An 18,250-nucleotide genomic window follows, 5' to 3' on the forward strand; every position below is an offset into this window, starting at 1 on the left:
CATAATTGAAAATAAATGCTCTTTACGCTAAGAAAATTAGTTTAACCCTTGTGCACGGATCAAATTTGCTCCCTTTTATAATGTTAGGGATGAAAACATCCACTGAATTAAACTGCTGGAAAAATATTTTTGCATAAATGTGATTAAGAGTGCTGGTGAAACGGATATAAAAACACAACACAGAGAGTTAATTTGATTTGAAAGAAAAAACAATATTACTGCGTTAGAGCTTATATAAACTTTAGAATGCAAAAACAACATTACGTATGCATATTAATACAGCTGTTCTGTGTCAGTTAAATCAGTTGAATTTCAAGTTTTTAACCCAACTTTGAGTTAATAAATAATAATTTAAAACATAAAGGTTAAAAAAAAACAACAACAACAAAGCACCAAACATGTTTAACTCAACCATTGGGTTAAATAAACAACTCAACATTTTTAGAGTATGTTAATCTACCTCAGTGCTGATCAAAACTAATAAATTGTTTAGAAAATTACAGGATTTTTACTCTTTACTTAAGTTTACAAGTGATGTCACTGATTTGGTGAACAAAAAGAAAAACACAAAATTTCAATATAAAAAGTAATTGTGGGTTGGATTTGTTTTTCCCTTTAAATGTACTGCTGTTGGCTTCTTTTGCCCTATTGACTTAAATTATAACCACATTTGATGGTGCATAAATACACAGTATTTGCTTTTGTTTACTTCTGAATGCTGTGATGCATGTTTTGATTTTCTCAGACACATCAAGGTAAATGCGTAAAGGACACTCTCACAGACACACACTTTAATTTGCTGTTATACTCCATATAAAATCCAGCTTTTTTTGTTGTTGTTGTTTTTGCACAGGCATATCTAAATGGTTAATGGCGCCAACTGATGTTAACCAGTAAAATTTACAATTTTTACCTATTTCCAACAGGGAAAACCACCAATAATCAAAAATGCATGGTGTCCTGGATTTGTAATAAAAAAATGTGGTAAAAATGGATGTCAATGGGGCAAAAACATCCACCAACAGTAAATTAGGGAGAAAAAAATGAATTAAAAGCAATGCATCGAAGGCAATGTTGTTTCACATGTCCAAGACTTCCAAAAAAAAATCCAAAAACCTTTTTATATTAAAACTACACCATTTTTGTGTGTTTTTTTTCACCAAATCAGTGACATCATTTATGAATTTGGCAATTAAAGAGTTAAAATCCTGGAATTTTCCAAACATTTTAGTAGTTTTAATCAGGACTGAGGTTGAGTAACCAATTAACAGAAAAGAAATTGAAAAATATTATTTATCTGATGCATTTTTACAGCAGTTTATTCCAGTGGATGTTTTTAACCCTGAACATAACAAAAATGTGTGTGTATTGTTGAGTTTTCTAAAAATCAAAGCATTTTCTCAAACTATGAGACAAAATAAGATTTGTTTGCAAAAATCATTCTACAAGCTGAAAAATACAGAAAGTTGTGGGCAAATTAAGACACAAAATCACCCCTGAGTGGATGAAAACATCCCCTAGTACATAAAGGTTAATCTCTTTACTGAAACGTTGAACAAAGTGGTTCTTTCATTACAAACAAATAAAACTCCTTTTTGAAACCTGTCTTTGTAAGTAAGTGAGTAAGATACATTTATATAATGCCTTTGTAAGAATTATAACGAGTGTATTGGACATTTTTGCATGTTTTTCTAAATTAAATGATGATCAAATTAAACGTAATCAATTTGGCAACTAAAATAGTATTTTACACTAAAATGCAGGAAAGCACGGTATGCTGATAAATATACATAAGACGTAATGCAGTTAAGCCTTGCCAGTATCAAGAGCATCTTGCCGACATCTATCTCTTATGTAACTGATGCTCCAGCAGCGAAGCAGCGCGCATGCGCACTTACAGCATCATCAGCACCAGCGCAACAGACCATCTTGATGCTCAAGCTTCATGTCTCTACTATCATTCCGGGCAGAATTTGCACGAAAAGCCTTGATATTAACGTTATTAACGTTAATAAGAGTTTGTTTCACCGTATAAGTCGAGATTCGTATACTAAACAGCAGTCAATCTCGGTATAGTGAGGGCCTCGTCAGAACGCGGAACATCGTTTACATCTGGATTGATCAGAGCTGTTGTTGTTTTTTTTCGGTGATTTCGGTGGTTTCATGTGTATAAGGGTGTAAGGCTCTGCTCAGTGGGATGCACATCAGTGCTTTGCCGTATTCTCTCTCCGTTATAATGGCTGCTCTATATCAGGGCACGGACTCGTCCTCTCCGGATAAATATCTGGCGTTAAAAGACGTCAGAGAGGTGAAGGAGGAGACCACTCTGGACGAGAAGCTCTTTCTGCTGGCCTGCGAGAAGGGTGAGTTCATTTATCATCTTCAAGAGTGTGAAAAATATACTACAAGAGTGTGTTTATATTGTATACATATATTAAAAACAATTATGATAACAGTTGGCTATATTACTTCACGACTGCTTTTACGTATATGGAGATTTAGACTAAATGAAATGCTTATGAACTTATCGTCTTGTTATCAAAGTTATTACGCTTCACTATTAAACATTTGGATCACAGTACTAATAAATGTTTAAAAATATATATAATTTAATTGCATTTAAAAAAATTACCACAATATTTGACAACTATTTGATTATTTTTACAATTATATTTTTTAATCGGTGACACTTTTATTAAAGTTTTATTAGTTAATGTATTTTAGTAACATTCACTAAGAATGAACAATCATGCGGCATTTAATATATTAATCAATGTTCATTACTTACTAATGCATTATTTATTTAACAATGTTTTATTTGTCAACATTAGTTAATGCACTGTGAGTTAACAGGAACTAACAAATGATTTTATTTTCATTAACAAGATTAATAAAAACTCTAATGTTCATTGTTTATATTACAACGAATGCAACCTTTTCGTAACATGTTAACTAATCAGTTGGTCATTTATATGTTATAAGTATATCTGTTATACTGAATTATGATTGAATATTACTTCACCCTTATTTTGACAATGTTTTCAGAAAAGTAATTGCATTAGAAACTTTACTCGCATTTTATATGCATTTTTTGTGAAAAATGGCAAATCACTTCAGTAAATTTATTTTAATGCAAATGATAAAATGTAACGTCTTTCCTTCGATTCTTATATTTGCATGCAAACTCATTTATAGCCTATAGTATTTTCTCGTATGCATTTTACATATATATTTAGAGACTAGATAGACAAAACCTTTAGTTGTAATCTTTCAAATGTAAAATAAACTTGTTGGTTATAGATTTAATATATTGACCCTGGATCACAAAACTTAAGCCTTAAGTTGCACGGGTATATTTTTGGCAGTAGTTAAAAATGAATTGTATAGGTCAAAATTATATATTTTTTTCTTTTATGCCAGAAATCGTTAGAATATTAAGTAAAAATCATGTTGCATGAACGTACAATCACCGGCCACTTTATTAGGTACACCTTACTAGTACTGGGTTGGACCCATTTTTGCCTTCAGAGCTGCTTTAATCCTTCATGGCATAGATTCAACAAACTACTGGAAATATTCCTCAGAGATTTTGCTCCATATTGCACGCAGACTGCTGCAGATTTGTCGTCTGCACATCCATGATGCGAATCTCCCGTTCCACCACATCCCAAAAGTGCTCTATTGGATTGAGATATGGTGTTTGTGGAGGCCATTTGAGTACAGTAAACTCGTTGTCATGTTCAAGAAACCAGTCTGAGAGGATTGAGCTTCATGACATGGCGCGTTATCCTGCTGGAAGTAGCCATTAGAAGATGGGTACACTGTGGTCATAAAGGGATGGACATGGTCAACAACAATTGGTATTAATTGGCCCAAAGTGTGCAAAGAAAATATCCCCCACACCATTACACCACAACAAGCAGCCTGAACCGTTTATAGAAAGCAGGATGGATCCATACTTTCATATAGTTGATGCCAAATTCTGACCCTACCATCCAAATGTTGCAGCAGGAATCGAAACTCATCAGACCAGGCAACGTTTTTCCAATCTCCTATTGTCCAATTTTGGTGAGCCTGTGTGAATTGTAGCCTCAGTTTTCTGTTCTTAGCTGATAGGAGTGGCACTCGCTGTGGTCTTCTGCTGCTGTAGCCCACCCAAGGTTCAACGTGATGTGTGTTCAGAGATGTTCTTCTGCAGACCTCTGTTGTAACAAGTGGTTGAGTAACTGTTGCCTTTCTAACTGTTGACTTTCTATGTCCATTCTCCTCTGACCTCTGGCATCAACAAGGGATTTGCACCCACAGAACTGCCGCTCACTGGATATTTTCTCTTTTTCAGAACATTCTCTGTAAACCCTAGAGATGGTTGTGCATAAAAATCCCAGTAGATCAGCAGTTTCTGAAATTCTCAGACCAGCCAGTCTGGCTCCAACAACCATGCCACATTCGAAGTCACTTAAATCCCCTTTCTTCCCCATTTTGATGCTCGGTTTGAACTGCAGCAGATCGTCTTGACCATGTCAATATACATTGCCCATATACATTGAAATGTTATCATGTGATTGGCTTTTTAGAATTTTGCGCTAACGAGCAGTTGGACAGGTGTACCTAATAAAGTGGCCGGTGAGTATATACATGTACATTTTCTACTGTAAATATATATTAAGTTCAAAACTATTTCTTGGATTAGTAATACACATTTCTAAAAACTAAATTTGGACAACTTTAAAAGCTACTTGCTAGATGTTTCCTCAGATTCCAGATTTTTATATAGTTGTTTTTGGCTGAATATTGTCCAATCATAACAAATAGTGAATCAATGAAAAGCTGATTTTAAAAATTAGCACTTGTGACTCGTTTTGTGGTCCAGGGTCACATATGTATTACCTGAAAACAGTTTATCGAATTCAAAAATGACTATTAGGACTCAAAGTGTTAAAATATAAACGTATGAAATAACCTTATGAAGACATCGCAGTGAAATTGCAGAAATTAATATGTAGTAGAATTGTTGACTAATAAATTCACATTTATTTATACAATGCTACTAAATTAGTGATTTGTTTTCGAGATGGTGCAGGTTTTTGAAAGTTTGACTGGTTGCTCAGAGCTCCTCAGCAGCGGTTCTTCCATTTAGTGTTTGGTTAAGCAGCAGCGCATGGTTTCTTTCCAAGCATTCCAGAAACAGCTTGGAAAACTAATGAATTTGGTCTGGTTACACTGTGCAGACGAGAGTCAGTTGCTACTCTTTTACCATATAAAGAAATCCTAAAACGGCTTAGGGAAAGATATCTCTCCTTTAAGGGCTATGTTGTTTTCCCATCACAAACCACTGTCCTCCCTTGCTGATAACGATGGCATTGTTTTAATATATTATAACCTAACTGCATTTTAAGGGGACTACTACATGGTGAAGAAGCTTTTGGAGGAGAAACGACATGGCGAGTTGAACATTAACTGTGTAGATGTGCTCGGGAGAGACGCTGTCACCATTTCAATCGAGAATGAGAATCTAGACATATTGCAGCTGCTCTTGGATCATGGCTGCCAGGTAAAAGCACACTCATGTCCTAAGATCTTACATAACGTATTAGATAAAACCTATTTGTTCATTTGTGATGGATGTGTGTGTGTGCGCATGTGTGTGTGTGTGTGTGTGCATATACATGCAGGCCACAGATGCATTATTAGTGGCTATTGATTCAGAAGTGGTAGGAGCAGTTGACATCCTGCTAAACCATCGGCCCAGGCGTTCTTCCAAGCCTTCTATCGCGGTTAGTATCTTATGCAATCATATTTTCTTTTAATATATATGTATTTATTTTTCCTTTTAAAATATACAGTTGAAGTCTGAATTATTAGCCCTTCTGTATATTTTTCCTCCATTTTCCGTTCAATGGAAAGAAGATTTTTCAACACATTTCTAAACATGATAGTTTTGATAACTCATTACTAATAACTGATTTATTTTATCTTTGCCATGATGACAGTAAATAATATTTAACTACATGTTTTCAAGACACTATAATATTCAGCCTAAAGTGCAATGTAAAGGCTTGACTAGGTTAATTAGGGTAATAAGGCAAATCTTTGTATAATGATGGTTTGTTCTGTAGACAATCAAATATATATATATATATATATATATATATATATATATATATATATATATATATATATATATATATATATATATATATATATATATATATATATTGCTTAAGGGGGCTAATAATATTGATCTTACAATGTTTTTTAATAAAATAAAAAATAGTTTTTACTCTAGCCAAAATAAAACAAGTAAGACTTTCTTTTGAAGGAAAAAATATTATAGGAAATATTGTGAAAAAAATCCTTGCTCTGTTAAACATCGTTTGGGAAATAGTTCACAGGAAAATTCACGGGAGGGCTAATTATTTTGACTTTAACTGTATATATGGCTCTGTAACAGTGTTGAGTATCAAAACATATGATATACTTTAAAAGAGTATCTGGATAAAATTACACATCGTAAAATAATCAAACCAGTGAGTGTTTACTTTTGTTTTTAGAAGAGGTAAGAACTTGATTGTTGATAAAAAAAAAAAATGAAGATGGACAAATATTGCACTTTTGTAGAAGAAAATATTCTAAACGTTATAAACTAACCATTGAGGAACCGAACATAAAAGTCTCAACACATACTTATTGTGAAAATGTACCACTGTATACATTTCCGGAGAGCGCGAATTATGTATCCAGAGCTACCTATGGCTGCATTTCATCTTTGAAGCAAATGCTGTGGGGCGGTATGATGCCGGCAACGGCTTCTGTTTCTTTTCACGCTACCAGCTGATCACTTACCTTCATGTGGACAGCTTTTCCACTGGAACTAGTTTGTCCAGTGGCTCACCACATATGTTAGTAGACTTGAGATGCAGAGAGTTGACCGTGACTATGGTGTTCTACTCCAGGGAAGTTTCTGAAAGCAGGTAAAACAGAAACAAAAGGCAAAAACTAAAATAAACAAGTAAAATATCAAGGTGAGAATGTGGTAGGATCTGAAAACGTGGTAAAAATCAGGGACTCACAAGAGCTTTCTTTTTCCTGGATTGCTTTTGAAAACACTGTTGGTTGGTTTTAGGGAAGTGGGGGGATTGGATCAATCGGTGCTTTTAAAAATGCTATCGGTTGGGTTTAGGGAAGGGGTTGGTCACTTGGTCGACAGCAGCTTCTGGTGGCCTATGAGGACAGCAGGCCCGAATTACCAACACAATCTCACGGCAATTTGTAACTTTTTCATTTAGTGGCTAATTCGTATGAATTTGTACGATCTAATTCGTACATTTTAGTATGATTTGCTCATCCCCCAAGGACAGTTGGGTTTAAGGGTGGGGTTATGTGCCACGCCTCCTTTTTAAAATCGTACAATTTCGTACGACTGAACCAAAACAAAAACTGCAAACAAACATACTGTACCTTCTGGGACGTATTTCCCGCTGTTCAGAAATGTATACAGGGGTACGTATCCACAATGAGCCTGGGTTGAAAAATCTGAAACTACATTTCATGACTCTTTTAAAACCTTTAAATATTAGTATTTTAAATTAATATATCGTTAAATGCTGAATGTTTCAAATATTAACTTCAATTCTGTTCCACGATTTAAATTTTTTTCAGAAACTGATACAGAAGATTCAGAACCCAGAGTATTCCACCACCATGGATGTTGCTCCAGTCATTCTTGCTGCCCACAGGAACAATTACGAGATTTTGACCATGCTTTTAAAGCAAGACATCTCTCTGCCACGACCCCACGCTGTAGGGTGTGAGTGTACTCTCTGCAATGCCAAGAACAAGAAGGACAGTCTTCGTCATTCAAGGCAAACATCTTTATTTAGTCAAAAATCATAAATGCTTTATTTAAAAGGATAATTCGTCAACCAATTGACATTTTCTCATAATTTACTCACTCTCAAGTGGTTACAAACCTTTAAAAGTTAAAATTTTCTGCCAGAAACAATAGAACATTTGTAATATTTTGAAAACAAGCTGCAAAAGACTATCATAGAAGGAGAACAAATGGATCTGTATTATATTTATTCATTAGGATTAACCCCTTGAGATGGACCATCTTATTTTGAAGGGGGTCCCACAGTTAATTGGAATCAAATAATGATAACACAAGAAGACAAAAACAAAACATAAATTACATAACACCCATAAAACAACAACAATCATCCAAACAAACCTTAACAAAAGGGGAAGTAGCATACATACATTCATACATACATAGGTTGCATCCGAATTACCTACTACTCAATAGGTACTGCATTTGAATTTAAACGTACTACTTGGCCATTAGAAAAGTACGTTCTATACAGTATGAATGTGAGCAGTATGAATGGAACTTGGACATACTACATCTGCCATTTTGTCATCATCACGTGTACCCACCTCAGTTGCGTCACTTCACTCCCGTTCATGAATTCTCTCGCGGTGCATCATGGGATAGTGTAGCATCCATCTGATGCGCACTTCAGAATCTCGCAGGAAGTAGTAGGTCATCTGGGTACTTCTCACATACTGATTTCTATGAATTCGGAGATACTACTAGGCTCGCATTCTGTTTGTAGCGTACTATGTAGTATGGAAGTAAGCAATTTTGTATGCACATATAGTAAAAAAAAATTTACAGATCAGTAAATCAAATCACCACATAAACAACAACATCCTCGGGAAAAACAAGTACAATCCAAAGTAAGATATGACAGCAAAGTTTGCTTAAAAACCTTAAATGATGCAATGGATTGAATGTTTTCCAAGGTTAATTATTCCAGTCTATTGAACCCTTAAACATAAAAGCTCTTTTACCAATAGGTTTTTAAAACGTGGACCAAAAAACTTGATTATTTAATAACAAAAAATACAAAATATTATTGTAAATAATAAGGATACTTAAAATCAATACATTTAAATATAAATTGAAGCCAGTGAATATGTTGTCTCGATTTTTATGGTCTGGTTTCCAATTTTCTATTGTGTAAATTTTAAACTTTACCTTTTATTCTAAAAAGCCCAGATTTGATTACTGTCTAAAATATAATATTACTGTAAAGTATAATATGTACTTTAATGGAGTGCAATGAAAATTAAATAATTTTAAATAATCACATTTCTGAAGAAAAAAACTACTTCAAATTTTATTAACAGTTGAAAAGTACTCATTTTTGGAGATCACTGGATTCTATTGAAGTGCCAAGCCAACTGAATTGTACTGATACTTTTCAATTACAATTTAAATGTTTTTTTGTTGTTGTTTAGTTTTTTACCTTTAAAATATATTAATTCTACTTTTAATTTAATGAAATGTTCATTCAGTATTTGTTGTTTCACTTGAGTAACATTTTTAACTCTCAAGTAACCTCAAGTCCTTTTTTATGCAAAAGCAGTACACTAAAAAAAATAATTCATTGGATTTTATACTAATTTTGATAAGCTGTTTTCATAAGATACGTTGTTGCAAACAATTTATAGGGGTTGAATTTAAACAAACAAACAAAATTTAGTAATGTAAACTTCATTTGTTTAAATTCAACCCATATAAATGGTTTGCAAGCGCTTACCTTAAAATGAGCAAATCCAATGAATAATTTTTTATCAAGTTTAAGTTCAATTTATTTATATAGCACATTTCCAACTGCCACAAGACTGCTCAAAGCTGCTTTACAGAGAAAAAATAAACTAACGATAAGGGCATAAAACAGAAACAGCAATAGGCACATAATAAGAAAGAACATAGAAAGTGTAACAATAAGAAAAGGCCAAAAAAAAATGGATGTGTAAATAACAATCAGTTGGGATAAATATTGCGGGCAAAGACCATGTAGGACTTTAAACACAAAGAGAAGGATTTTAAATTTGATTCTTTGTGTCACCGGTAACCAATGGATTATCAGTGTGTTAACAAATACTAGAATACACTTAAAAGCCTTATTTAAAGAAAGACCAAGGTTACATTTTTTAAAGATTCAATGACTGTATTCAGAAATCACTAACACATTTGAAGAATATTTATGTCGAGTAAAAATTCCACTGCATTATTTTGAGCCCTATCCCATTTGTACCCCTTGCAGGTTCCGTCTAGATATCTACCGATGTCTCGCCAGCCCGTCCTTGATCATGCTGACAGAAGAAGACCCCATTCTGAGGGCGTTTGAGCTCAGCGCTGATCTGAAAGAGCTGAGCCTGGTGGAAGTGGAGTTTCGGTAATGGAAGAGTGATTAGAGAAAGCGGTCTCATGGGGATCGCCGCTGAATGGAGAAAGCTAAACAGTAGCAAATACTCTCTTCGTGTCGAGCATTGAGCATTTTACAGATGCACATATTTGAATGGCAGTTTATTTTACAAAGGTGTTGTGTTGTCAAGAACCTGAGAAGGTTAGAAACAAAAGCTGAATGGAGTGTCATTTGCTGCTGTTTGGATATAGTAGGCAATAAACAATAATTTATGGTCATAATTTATATTGAGGTACACTTCATGCTATCAACAAATAATTAACTAAGACTTTTAGCCCAAACCACTAATTTGCTTCTTCTTAATAGTTAAGAGTTCATACTTTGTAAGTACTAATAAACAACCAATATCTTATTTATTTATGCAGGTAACAATCCAGTTGTTAATAATGGAATTGGTACTTCAGTGTTAGTTGGCGGGGGGGGATGAGAGTAACAAAGCGATTTTCTCAAAGCCCTGAAAACGTTTGATTTCCAGGCTATAACAGCACATTCAGCATGCAACCCGTCATGAAGCTGCCAAATATCACCTGATTCCAGGACTGTGTCACATGGTTAGCTCCAAATGTTAGTTGTTTGTGCAAATAGTAAATTATTGAAGCGGTTATTTTTTCAATATTCAATATTAAAAGTTGTGTTTCTCTTTTCATGGTCACATTAATGATCAATCTACAGGTAATTTAAAGAGTTCACACTAAGATATTGCTTGATATTGCTTCAACATAAAGAACTCTTTTTTTTCATCGCAAAAAAGTGTATGACCTATTTCCATTATAAAGAACCTAATCACAGGAAAGGCCAATAAGGAGCATTGTTTAACAGTGTAAATAAGAAGCATTCTCCTTCTACAGCTCATTCTGGTCTTTTCATCGAACCACAGGAACGATTATGAAGAACTTGCCAAGCAGTGCAAGATGTTTGCCAAGGACCTGCTGGCTCAGGCCCGCAACTCTCGTGAGCTGGAAGTCATACTAAACCACACATCCAGCGAGGACCACGTAGACAAGAGAGGCCTTCTGGAGGAACGCATGAACCTCAGCCGCCTCAAACTGGCCATCAAATACAACCAAAAGGAGGTGATTGAGGATTTCGAACACACACTGCACTCAGTAAAATGTTTTGCTGCTTGATTAAACCACTTATTTAAAATCAGCTGAATTAACACCATTCTTGTTTTTGTTTTTTGTTTTTTTGAGGGGACAACTTAATTTTTTTATGTTCAATCCACTTAAATTTGTAAAAAACAATTAAGGTAATTAATCAGTTTGGGCTGGGACAACATGAAATATTTGTGTGGAACCCAGCATCTTTTACAGTGTGTGCCTGTGTTATAGGCATGGGATGATAACTGTTTTCAAGGTCAATTTTCTGTTATGCCATTTTTAAGGGATATGCAAGGTATTTTTTAACATTTTATAACAGTATTTCCAGCTAAAAAAAATATCTAACAATGCCATTAATATCCATGTTAATTCTGGAACAACATTCCAATCAGTCAATCAGAATTAAAGAATACGTTTAATGTTTATATGTTAAGTTTAGGCTTACAGTTAGGTATACTGTATGTACATCTAAATGATTGTTTTCCAACTATTATTCCCCTCTGATTTTGGGAATAATTTACGATTGGGTTTAGGGGTAGGGAATAGGTACATTTTCAAGGCTCAACATAGGTGTTAATCCAGGATCTCATTGTACTTCTCAACATCATGACGTGCGTTTATCATATAGCAGTAAATCTACTTTACTACCATACAATTTATAAAAGATAACGTCAGGTAGTGACTTTATATTAAAAGGGATAGTTTATAGCAATAGAGTATATGCAGAAGGACTTTTCATTTTCAGTAACCCAGTTCAACCCATTACAAAATTACTACATTTAATGATAACATGATTTTCACTGCCTGATAGATATACAGTACAAAGTGGGTCTCAGAATGTACAAAAAGCATTGCATTATATTAAATTGTTCTTCACTATGTATTTAAAATTTGAAAATGTATTTTACTGCAGTATTTTCCATGGAGTTTCAGCCTTCGCCTGCTGTTCCTGACGGTGCTTGTGTATACACAGTCTTTCATCTCGTTTTACACTTGAACAACTTAATGAACGCTAAAGTCTATTTAACGAACATTGATGCTGTTTAAGAAACCTTCTGAAATTGAAAATAGTCACATAAAGCGTTCACTGGAAGTTTATCAAAAGAGGAAAAACCCTAGCTGTGCATAAACGCTGTTGTGTAGCAAGTGCGTGTCAGAAGTTTAAATCTCTGCTCATCCCCAGTGAAAATCAATTGGATATGAATGTCGAAAAACGTCTTGATAAGCACTGCCAATAAGCTCTGATTATAAGCATGACTGAATATTGTCCTGGTGGCCACAAGCGACTTTCTTTTGTAAGAAAACACCCGATACATTTCTTTTTTGGTAATATGTTTTGTCATCTTCCCTCCTCCACAGTTTGTCGCCCAATCCAACTGTCAGCAGTTTCTGAATACGGTGTGGTTTGGCGAGATGGCGAGCTACCGCCGCAAACACACCTGCTTAAAGATCGTGTCTGTTTTGAGCGTGGCACTGCTGTGGCCCTTGCTGTCCATCTGTTACCTGCTGGGTCCCCGTTCTCGCGTCGGCCAGGTCATCCACACTCCTTTCATCAAGTTTATCATTCACAGTGCTTCTTACTTCACCTTCCTGCTGCTTCTGAACCTGTACTCGCTCATTTACAACGACAAGAAGAATATGGCTCCTGCGCTGCAATTCATAGACTACCTTCTCATTCTCTGGATCATAGGTGAGCATTGCCAGCATGTTTATCCACTCTTTGTAATATAGCAGCTATTTGCTTAAATAATTTAAGTTCATTTTTTCCTCATTATTATACACATAGCACCCCACATAACCAGAAAAACACAGAGTTGTTGACATTTTTGATTTATTAAAAAAGAGAAACTGAAATATGACACGGTCCTAAGTATTCTACCTTTGCTGTGACACTCATCTATTTAACTCAGGAGCTGTCCACTTCTTCTGATCATCCTTGAGATGGTTCTACACCTCCATTTGAGTCCAGCTGTGTTTGATTATACTGATTGGACTTGATTAGGAAAGACACACACCTGTCTATATATGACCTCATGTCTGAGCAGTTGAGAATCATGAAGTCAAGAGAGCTGCCTGAAAATCTCAGAGACAGAATTGTGGCAAGGGTTGTGGCATACTTTTACCAAAGTGCTCAGGACCTCAGACTGGGAAAAGACAATGGCCCTAAGCACACAGCTAAAATAATGCAGGAGTGGCTTCACAATAACTGTGACTGTTCTTGAATGGCCCAGCCAAAGCCCTGAAGTAAACCCAATTGAGCATCTCAGGAGAGACCTAAAAATTGCAATCCACCCCGTTTACCATCCAACCTGACAAAACTAGAGAGGATCTGCATAGAGGAATGGATAGGAACCCTTATCTTTCCAGATAGACTGATGGCTGTATTAGATCCCTCTACTAAACACTGAGCAAAGGGTCTGAATATTTAGGACCATGTGATATTTCAGTTTTTCAGCAAAAATGTCAACAATTCAGTGTTTCTCTGTCAATATGGGGTGCTGTGTGTACATTAATGAGAAAAAAAATATATATATATATTGCAGATTAATACTAAATAGTATATTTAAAAGCTTGCTTTGGTTATGTGTGGCATCATTTCGGCTAGTGGTGTGCTTGGCATTTTATATACAGCCTTAATTTTAGCCTTGATTGTGGCTAGTGATTTATTAGTGGTAAATACAGTTGCTGTGGAGAGTTTCGTAATTTATTTAATAATATTTAAATATGACTAGAACACATTGCTGCATATTAATTAATACAGTATTTTTTTACATTTTACAATGAACTTATTACAGTACAAATCTCATTTATAACAGAATTACTCTAGTTTTTGCCTTGATTTGCTTCTGCATAAAAAAATCTGATTCATTTACAACATTTAATTGAAACATTTAATTTTAGTTGGCTTTTTTATAGCTAAACTAAAAAAACTAACAAAATAAAAACTATAAAACTAACAAAAAAGCTCACATCAAATTAGAAATGATGATTTCTGTGTTAAAGGCGTCCGCCTCAATCCTCTCCATCATTCTCACTCTCCTCTCAGATGGGATGGTGGGCTAAATCAAACGTTCCAATGGGCCAACTTTGGCCCGCGGGCCCTACTTCTGACATAGGCCTGACATTGAGTTCTGATCTTAACCTGATTTTCATTTCCAAACAAAATGCAATGTCCCCATAAGATTGGGGTACAACGTCAAGCTGACGTCATGTTGACATCCTGTGTCTGCTGGGTGTTTAAGGCCATTACGGTCAATACATCTGTCATTTTCTCATCAGTCACATGCATCTAAACAGTCTCAGGGTCAATGCGTGTAAAGATTTTGGACATCTTCTTGGGCATCTCTGCTTTAAGCAGTAAAGAAACTTAAGATAATACAGAAAACTGTCTGAAACTAGTTTGTAATCAATATCTTATATAATCCATTAGAATGTAAATGGATAAATTTATGTTTCTCTCAATTATTCATGAGATTATAAAACACTTAATGAAATTGTTTTTGAGCATGGCGTTTGCATTATAACGCATTACTAATGCAGGTACCATTAAAAGATGTTAGCAATTCTCTTTCTCCTATGCTTTTATCACACAAGCAGAAACAAAACAAGAGCTGTTTTTTTTATTTTTTTTTTATTATAACAAATCATAAATTGGCATCAAATCATCCTGAAGGCCATGCGGCTCTCCACACTTTAATGATGTAATAAAGCTGGATAGCTGCATGTCAATGAAACATATGCTGTGAATCAGATTGATCACAATTGTAATTTGTACATTTTATTATCTCATATTTAGATTTTATAGTTTAATAATAATTTTATATTGGGGGGTTTTATGCTGTATGCGATTCTGCTTTCTTGAAAGACAACATAGAATAAGAAAAACTAAGAAAAAAGCCTGATGGTCTGAATTTATTCCTTGCTGTTTATTAAATCTAACATAATGAATATGTTTAGTTTGATTTACATTTCTGTTCAGAAGATTGGAGTTTGTATGAGTCTAGCTTGTAAAACCAAGGCTACATACATTTGACTGATCACAGTGTTACAAAAGAAACCATGTAAAATGTTATTGTACATTAAAAAATGTATTTGAATATGTAGTTTTTACTGAAATGAACACTTTAACTGCCAGAGTAAAAACCTTCAGAGGGTAAAACCTGATTATTACACATCATTATTAAAAACTATTATGTCACTTATGTTTTTAGAAAGTAATATCTGTAATTTAGCTCTAGGAAATAAATGAATTTAATCCATTTTGGAATAAAGCTGTAACAAAACAAATCTGGAAAAAGTGAAGCGCTATGAATACTTTCAGGATGCACTGTTTGAGTTGATGTAAAAAAACCTAACAACCTGCAAACTTGTCTATATTGTCTAAATGCGAATTTTTTCACTGTTTTGGAGCACTTACGCTTATAGATATCCGTAAAGATAACCTACTAACATCTAAAAAACTTTATTTTAATGTCCTGGGGCCTTTAATACATTTTCATATCTTTAAATCCGTGTTGATTAAATGTGCAGTAGGTGATCTGCTAAAATGCTAACCATTAGCATAATAGCTTTGGAAACACAGTCGCTCTCCTGCCATCCAAAGCAACTCCAATACTGATTTTGGATTTTAAAAAGTTTTGATTCAGCATTTGTTTTTTACCGCTGTGACTGTCTCGTGTGAACATGATCTGTCTACATGAACAGGGGTGCGCAGATGTACAAATCTACATTTGTTGACCAGTTTGGGCTACTTATCAGAATTATGGGAGATGTCGGCCTGATCAATATTTTATTGTATGAAGCATTTTGAGTCTTATGCTTTACCCAGAATATAAAAATACATGTAAATACATTTAGATAATTTACTTTAATCATAAAAATTGGAATGTGAAGGGACTTTCAACCAGCACAACTAAAAATGTTTCTGAAGACAGTCACCTACTGTACCTTTAAGTTATTGTCAGCTCTTATTCGCAAATTCTGTACTGCACATGCAGTGAAAACCTTTGTTTAAAACTACATCTCTAAAGTCAAATGAACCCAACAGCCTTTGACCTAAAAGCATGCAGTGCATCAATCCGCAGAATCTTTAATATGACTGATAAATGACACACCATGTTTCTTTGATGCGGAAGTGAGAAACACAGCTAGCGCTTATCATCTCTCAGCATCACATTAGTAATACCACCGGGTAATTGGTTGCTAATGGCACTTGTTTTATTTCTATTAAGACTTAACCATCATGAATAATGTAAAAGAGCCATTTTGAAATGCTGTTGAATGTAAGATTTGTTTGGGATTATTGTGGACTCTGACTAAAGAGTAGGATACGACTGCAGGAAGACCACTAGAGGGAGACAGAGGTGCATGTTTACTAATGGAAAAACGCTCATATGCTTGCCACCAATCAATTCCATGATTTTCTTCAAAATCTGAAGGCAGTGGTCGTCTTTAGGGGTTATAAATGTATAAATCTTTGTTCTGGAGAAAGTCTCATTTGTTTTATTTCTGCTAGAATAAAGCAGTTGTAATTTTCCATACTAAATACTAAACTATTTTAAGGTCAATACTATTAACCCGCTTAAGCAATACTTTTGTCTACAAAACAAACTATTATATTTAGAAATGTGTTGAAAGAAATCTTTCCAATAAACAGAAATTAGGTAAATATACAGGTATTATTGCGTACTGTTTTCTAATGTACTACAAAATATTATATGTCACATAATTAAAATTTACATAGTATTTAAAGACATATAATATATCATTATTATCACTCAATGGAAAGTGGAAAGAGTACTGAAAAATCATAATCAAGTAAAAGTACCATTGCTTGCCTAAAAATGTAGTGCAAGTAGAGTAAAAGTATCTGGTTTAATTATTACTCAAAGTATGAGAAAAAATGGCCTTTCGGAAGTACTCAAGAGTAGTGAGTAGTGAGTATTACGCTGTGAAAAGCTGATGCTTTTACATGTAACTTGTGGATGTGTGTAAACGTAACATTCTGTAGTGCATCTAGTCACTACCCGGCACACGTCATAAGACATTCTTATTAGGTTATATTCCGGTTGTGATGTCAGGTGACCGTCTAATGACAATCATATTTTGATGTCCAATAACAACGTCAAATTACGTTGATATTTGGTTGACTTTAGGTTGTGTTAGAAAGTGACCAAAGTCCAATGTCGAGTCAAAATCTTAAACCAACATCTTATTAACGTCAAATACTAACATTTGTTCGTCAGGTATGGCAACTTCTGATAGACGTCATAGTGGTAACATCCACACAACATCAAGCTGTAACATCATTAAGCGTTGATATTTGGTTGATTTTAGGTTAGACGTTGGACATTGAGGTATGATATTGAGTTCTGATGTTAACCTGATTTTCATTTCCAAACAAAATGCAATGTGCCCACAAGACTGGGGTACAACGTCAATCTGACGTCATGTTGACATCCTGTGTCTGCTGTGTGTTTAAGGCTATTTCGGTCATCACACAGTAAACATCTGTCATTTTCTCATCAGTCACATGCATCTAAACAGCCTCAGGGTCAATGCGTGTAAACATTTTGGACATCTTCTTGGACACTTTTAATGCTTCTAAACAGTTTGCTTCATGTCTTGAGGTAGTTCATTATGATGCAATTTACCTTCTATGTGTGATTTAATTGGACTTGATTTTTCTAATCCCCAAAAACAAGAAAAAATAAAGTAGTGCCTGCAGGTTGAAGGAAAGTAGTGGAGTAAAAGTACCAATACCGCACTAAAAATGTACTCAATGGAAAGCAAAAGTAAAAATTTTTTTGAACCACTTAGTAAGTGACAATTTCTGAAACAAAAAACTACTCAATTACAGTAGTTCAAATATTT

At 34.6% G+C, this 18,250-nt stretch overlaps 2 protein-coding genes across 4 annotated transcripts in view; one reads left to right on the forward strand and one right to left on the reverse strand.

The window, feature by feature from the left end:
* The window catches only part of gpr158a (G protein-coupled receptor 158a), a 741,191-nt gene that overhangs the window by 74,105 nt on the left and 648,836 nt on the right, over positions 1-18,250 (reverse strand). The gene's annotated exons all lie outside the window — the stretch shown is intronic.
* The window catches only part of trpc1 (transient receptor potential cation channel, subfamily C, member 1), a 33,080-nt gene continuing 16,726 nt past the window's right edge, over positions 1,897-18,250 (forward strand). For 2 of the 3 annotated variants that reach the window (XR_012399179.1, NM_001198661.2), the window contains 7 exon segments: positions 1,897-2,363; positions 5,397-5,551; positions 5,673-5,774; positions 7,660-7,862; positions 10,116-10,247; positions 11,155-11,350; positions 12,737-13,067. Coding sequence is in view for 1 of the 3 variants with exons in the window: in NM_001198661.2 (NP_001185590.1) it covers positions 2,198-2,363; positions 5,397-5,551; positions 5,673-5,774; positions 7,660-7,862; positions 10,116-10,247; positions 11,155-11,350; positions 12,737-13,067 (1,285 nt within the window). In the remaining 2 variants the exon portion in view is untranslated. 3 annotated transcript variants of the gene reach the window in all.

This window comes from Danio rerio, chromosome 24, assembly GCF_049306965.1.
Source record: "Danio rerio strain Tuebingen ecotype United States chromosome 24, GRCz12tu, whole genome shotgun sequence".
NCBI lineage: Eukaryota > Metazoa > Chordata > Actinopteri > Cypriniformes > Danionidae > Danio > Danio rerio.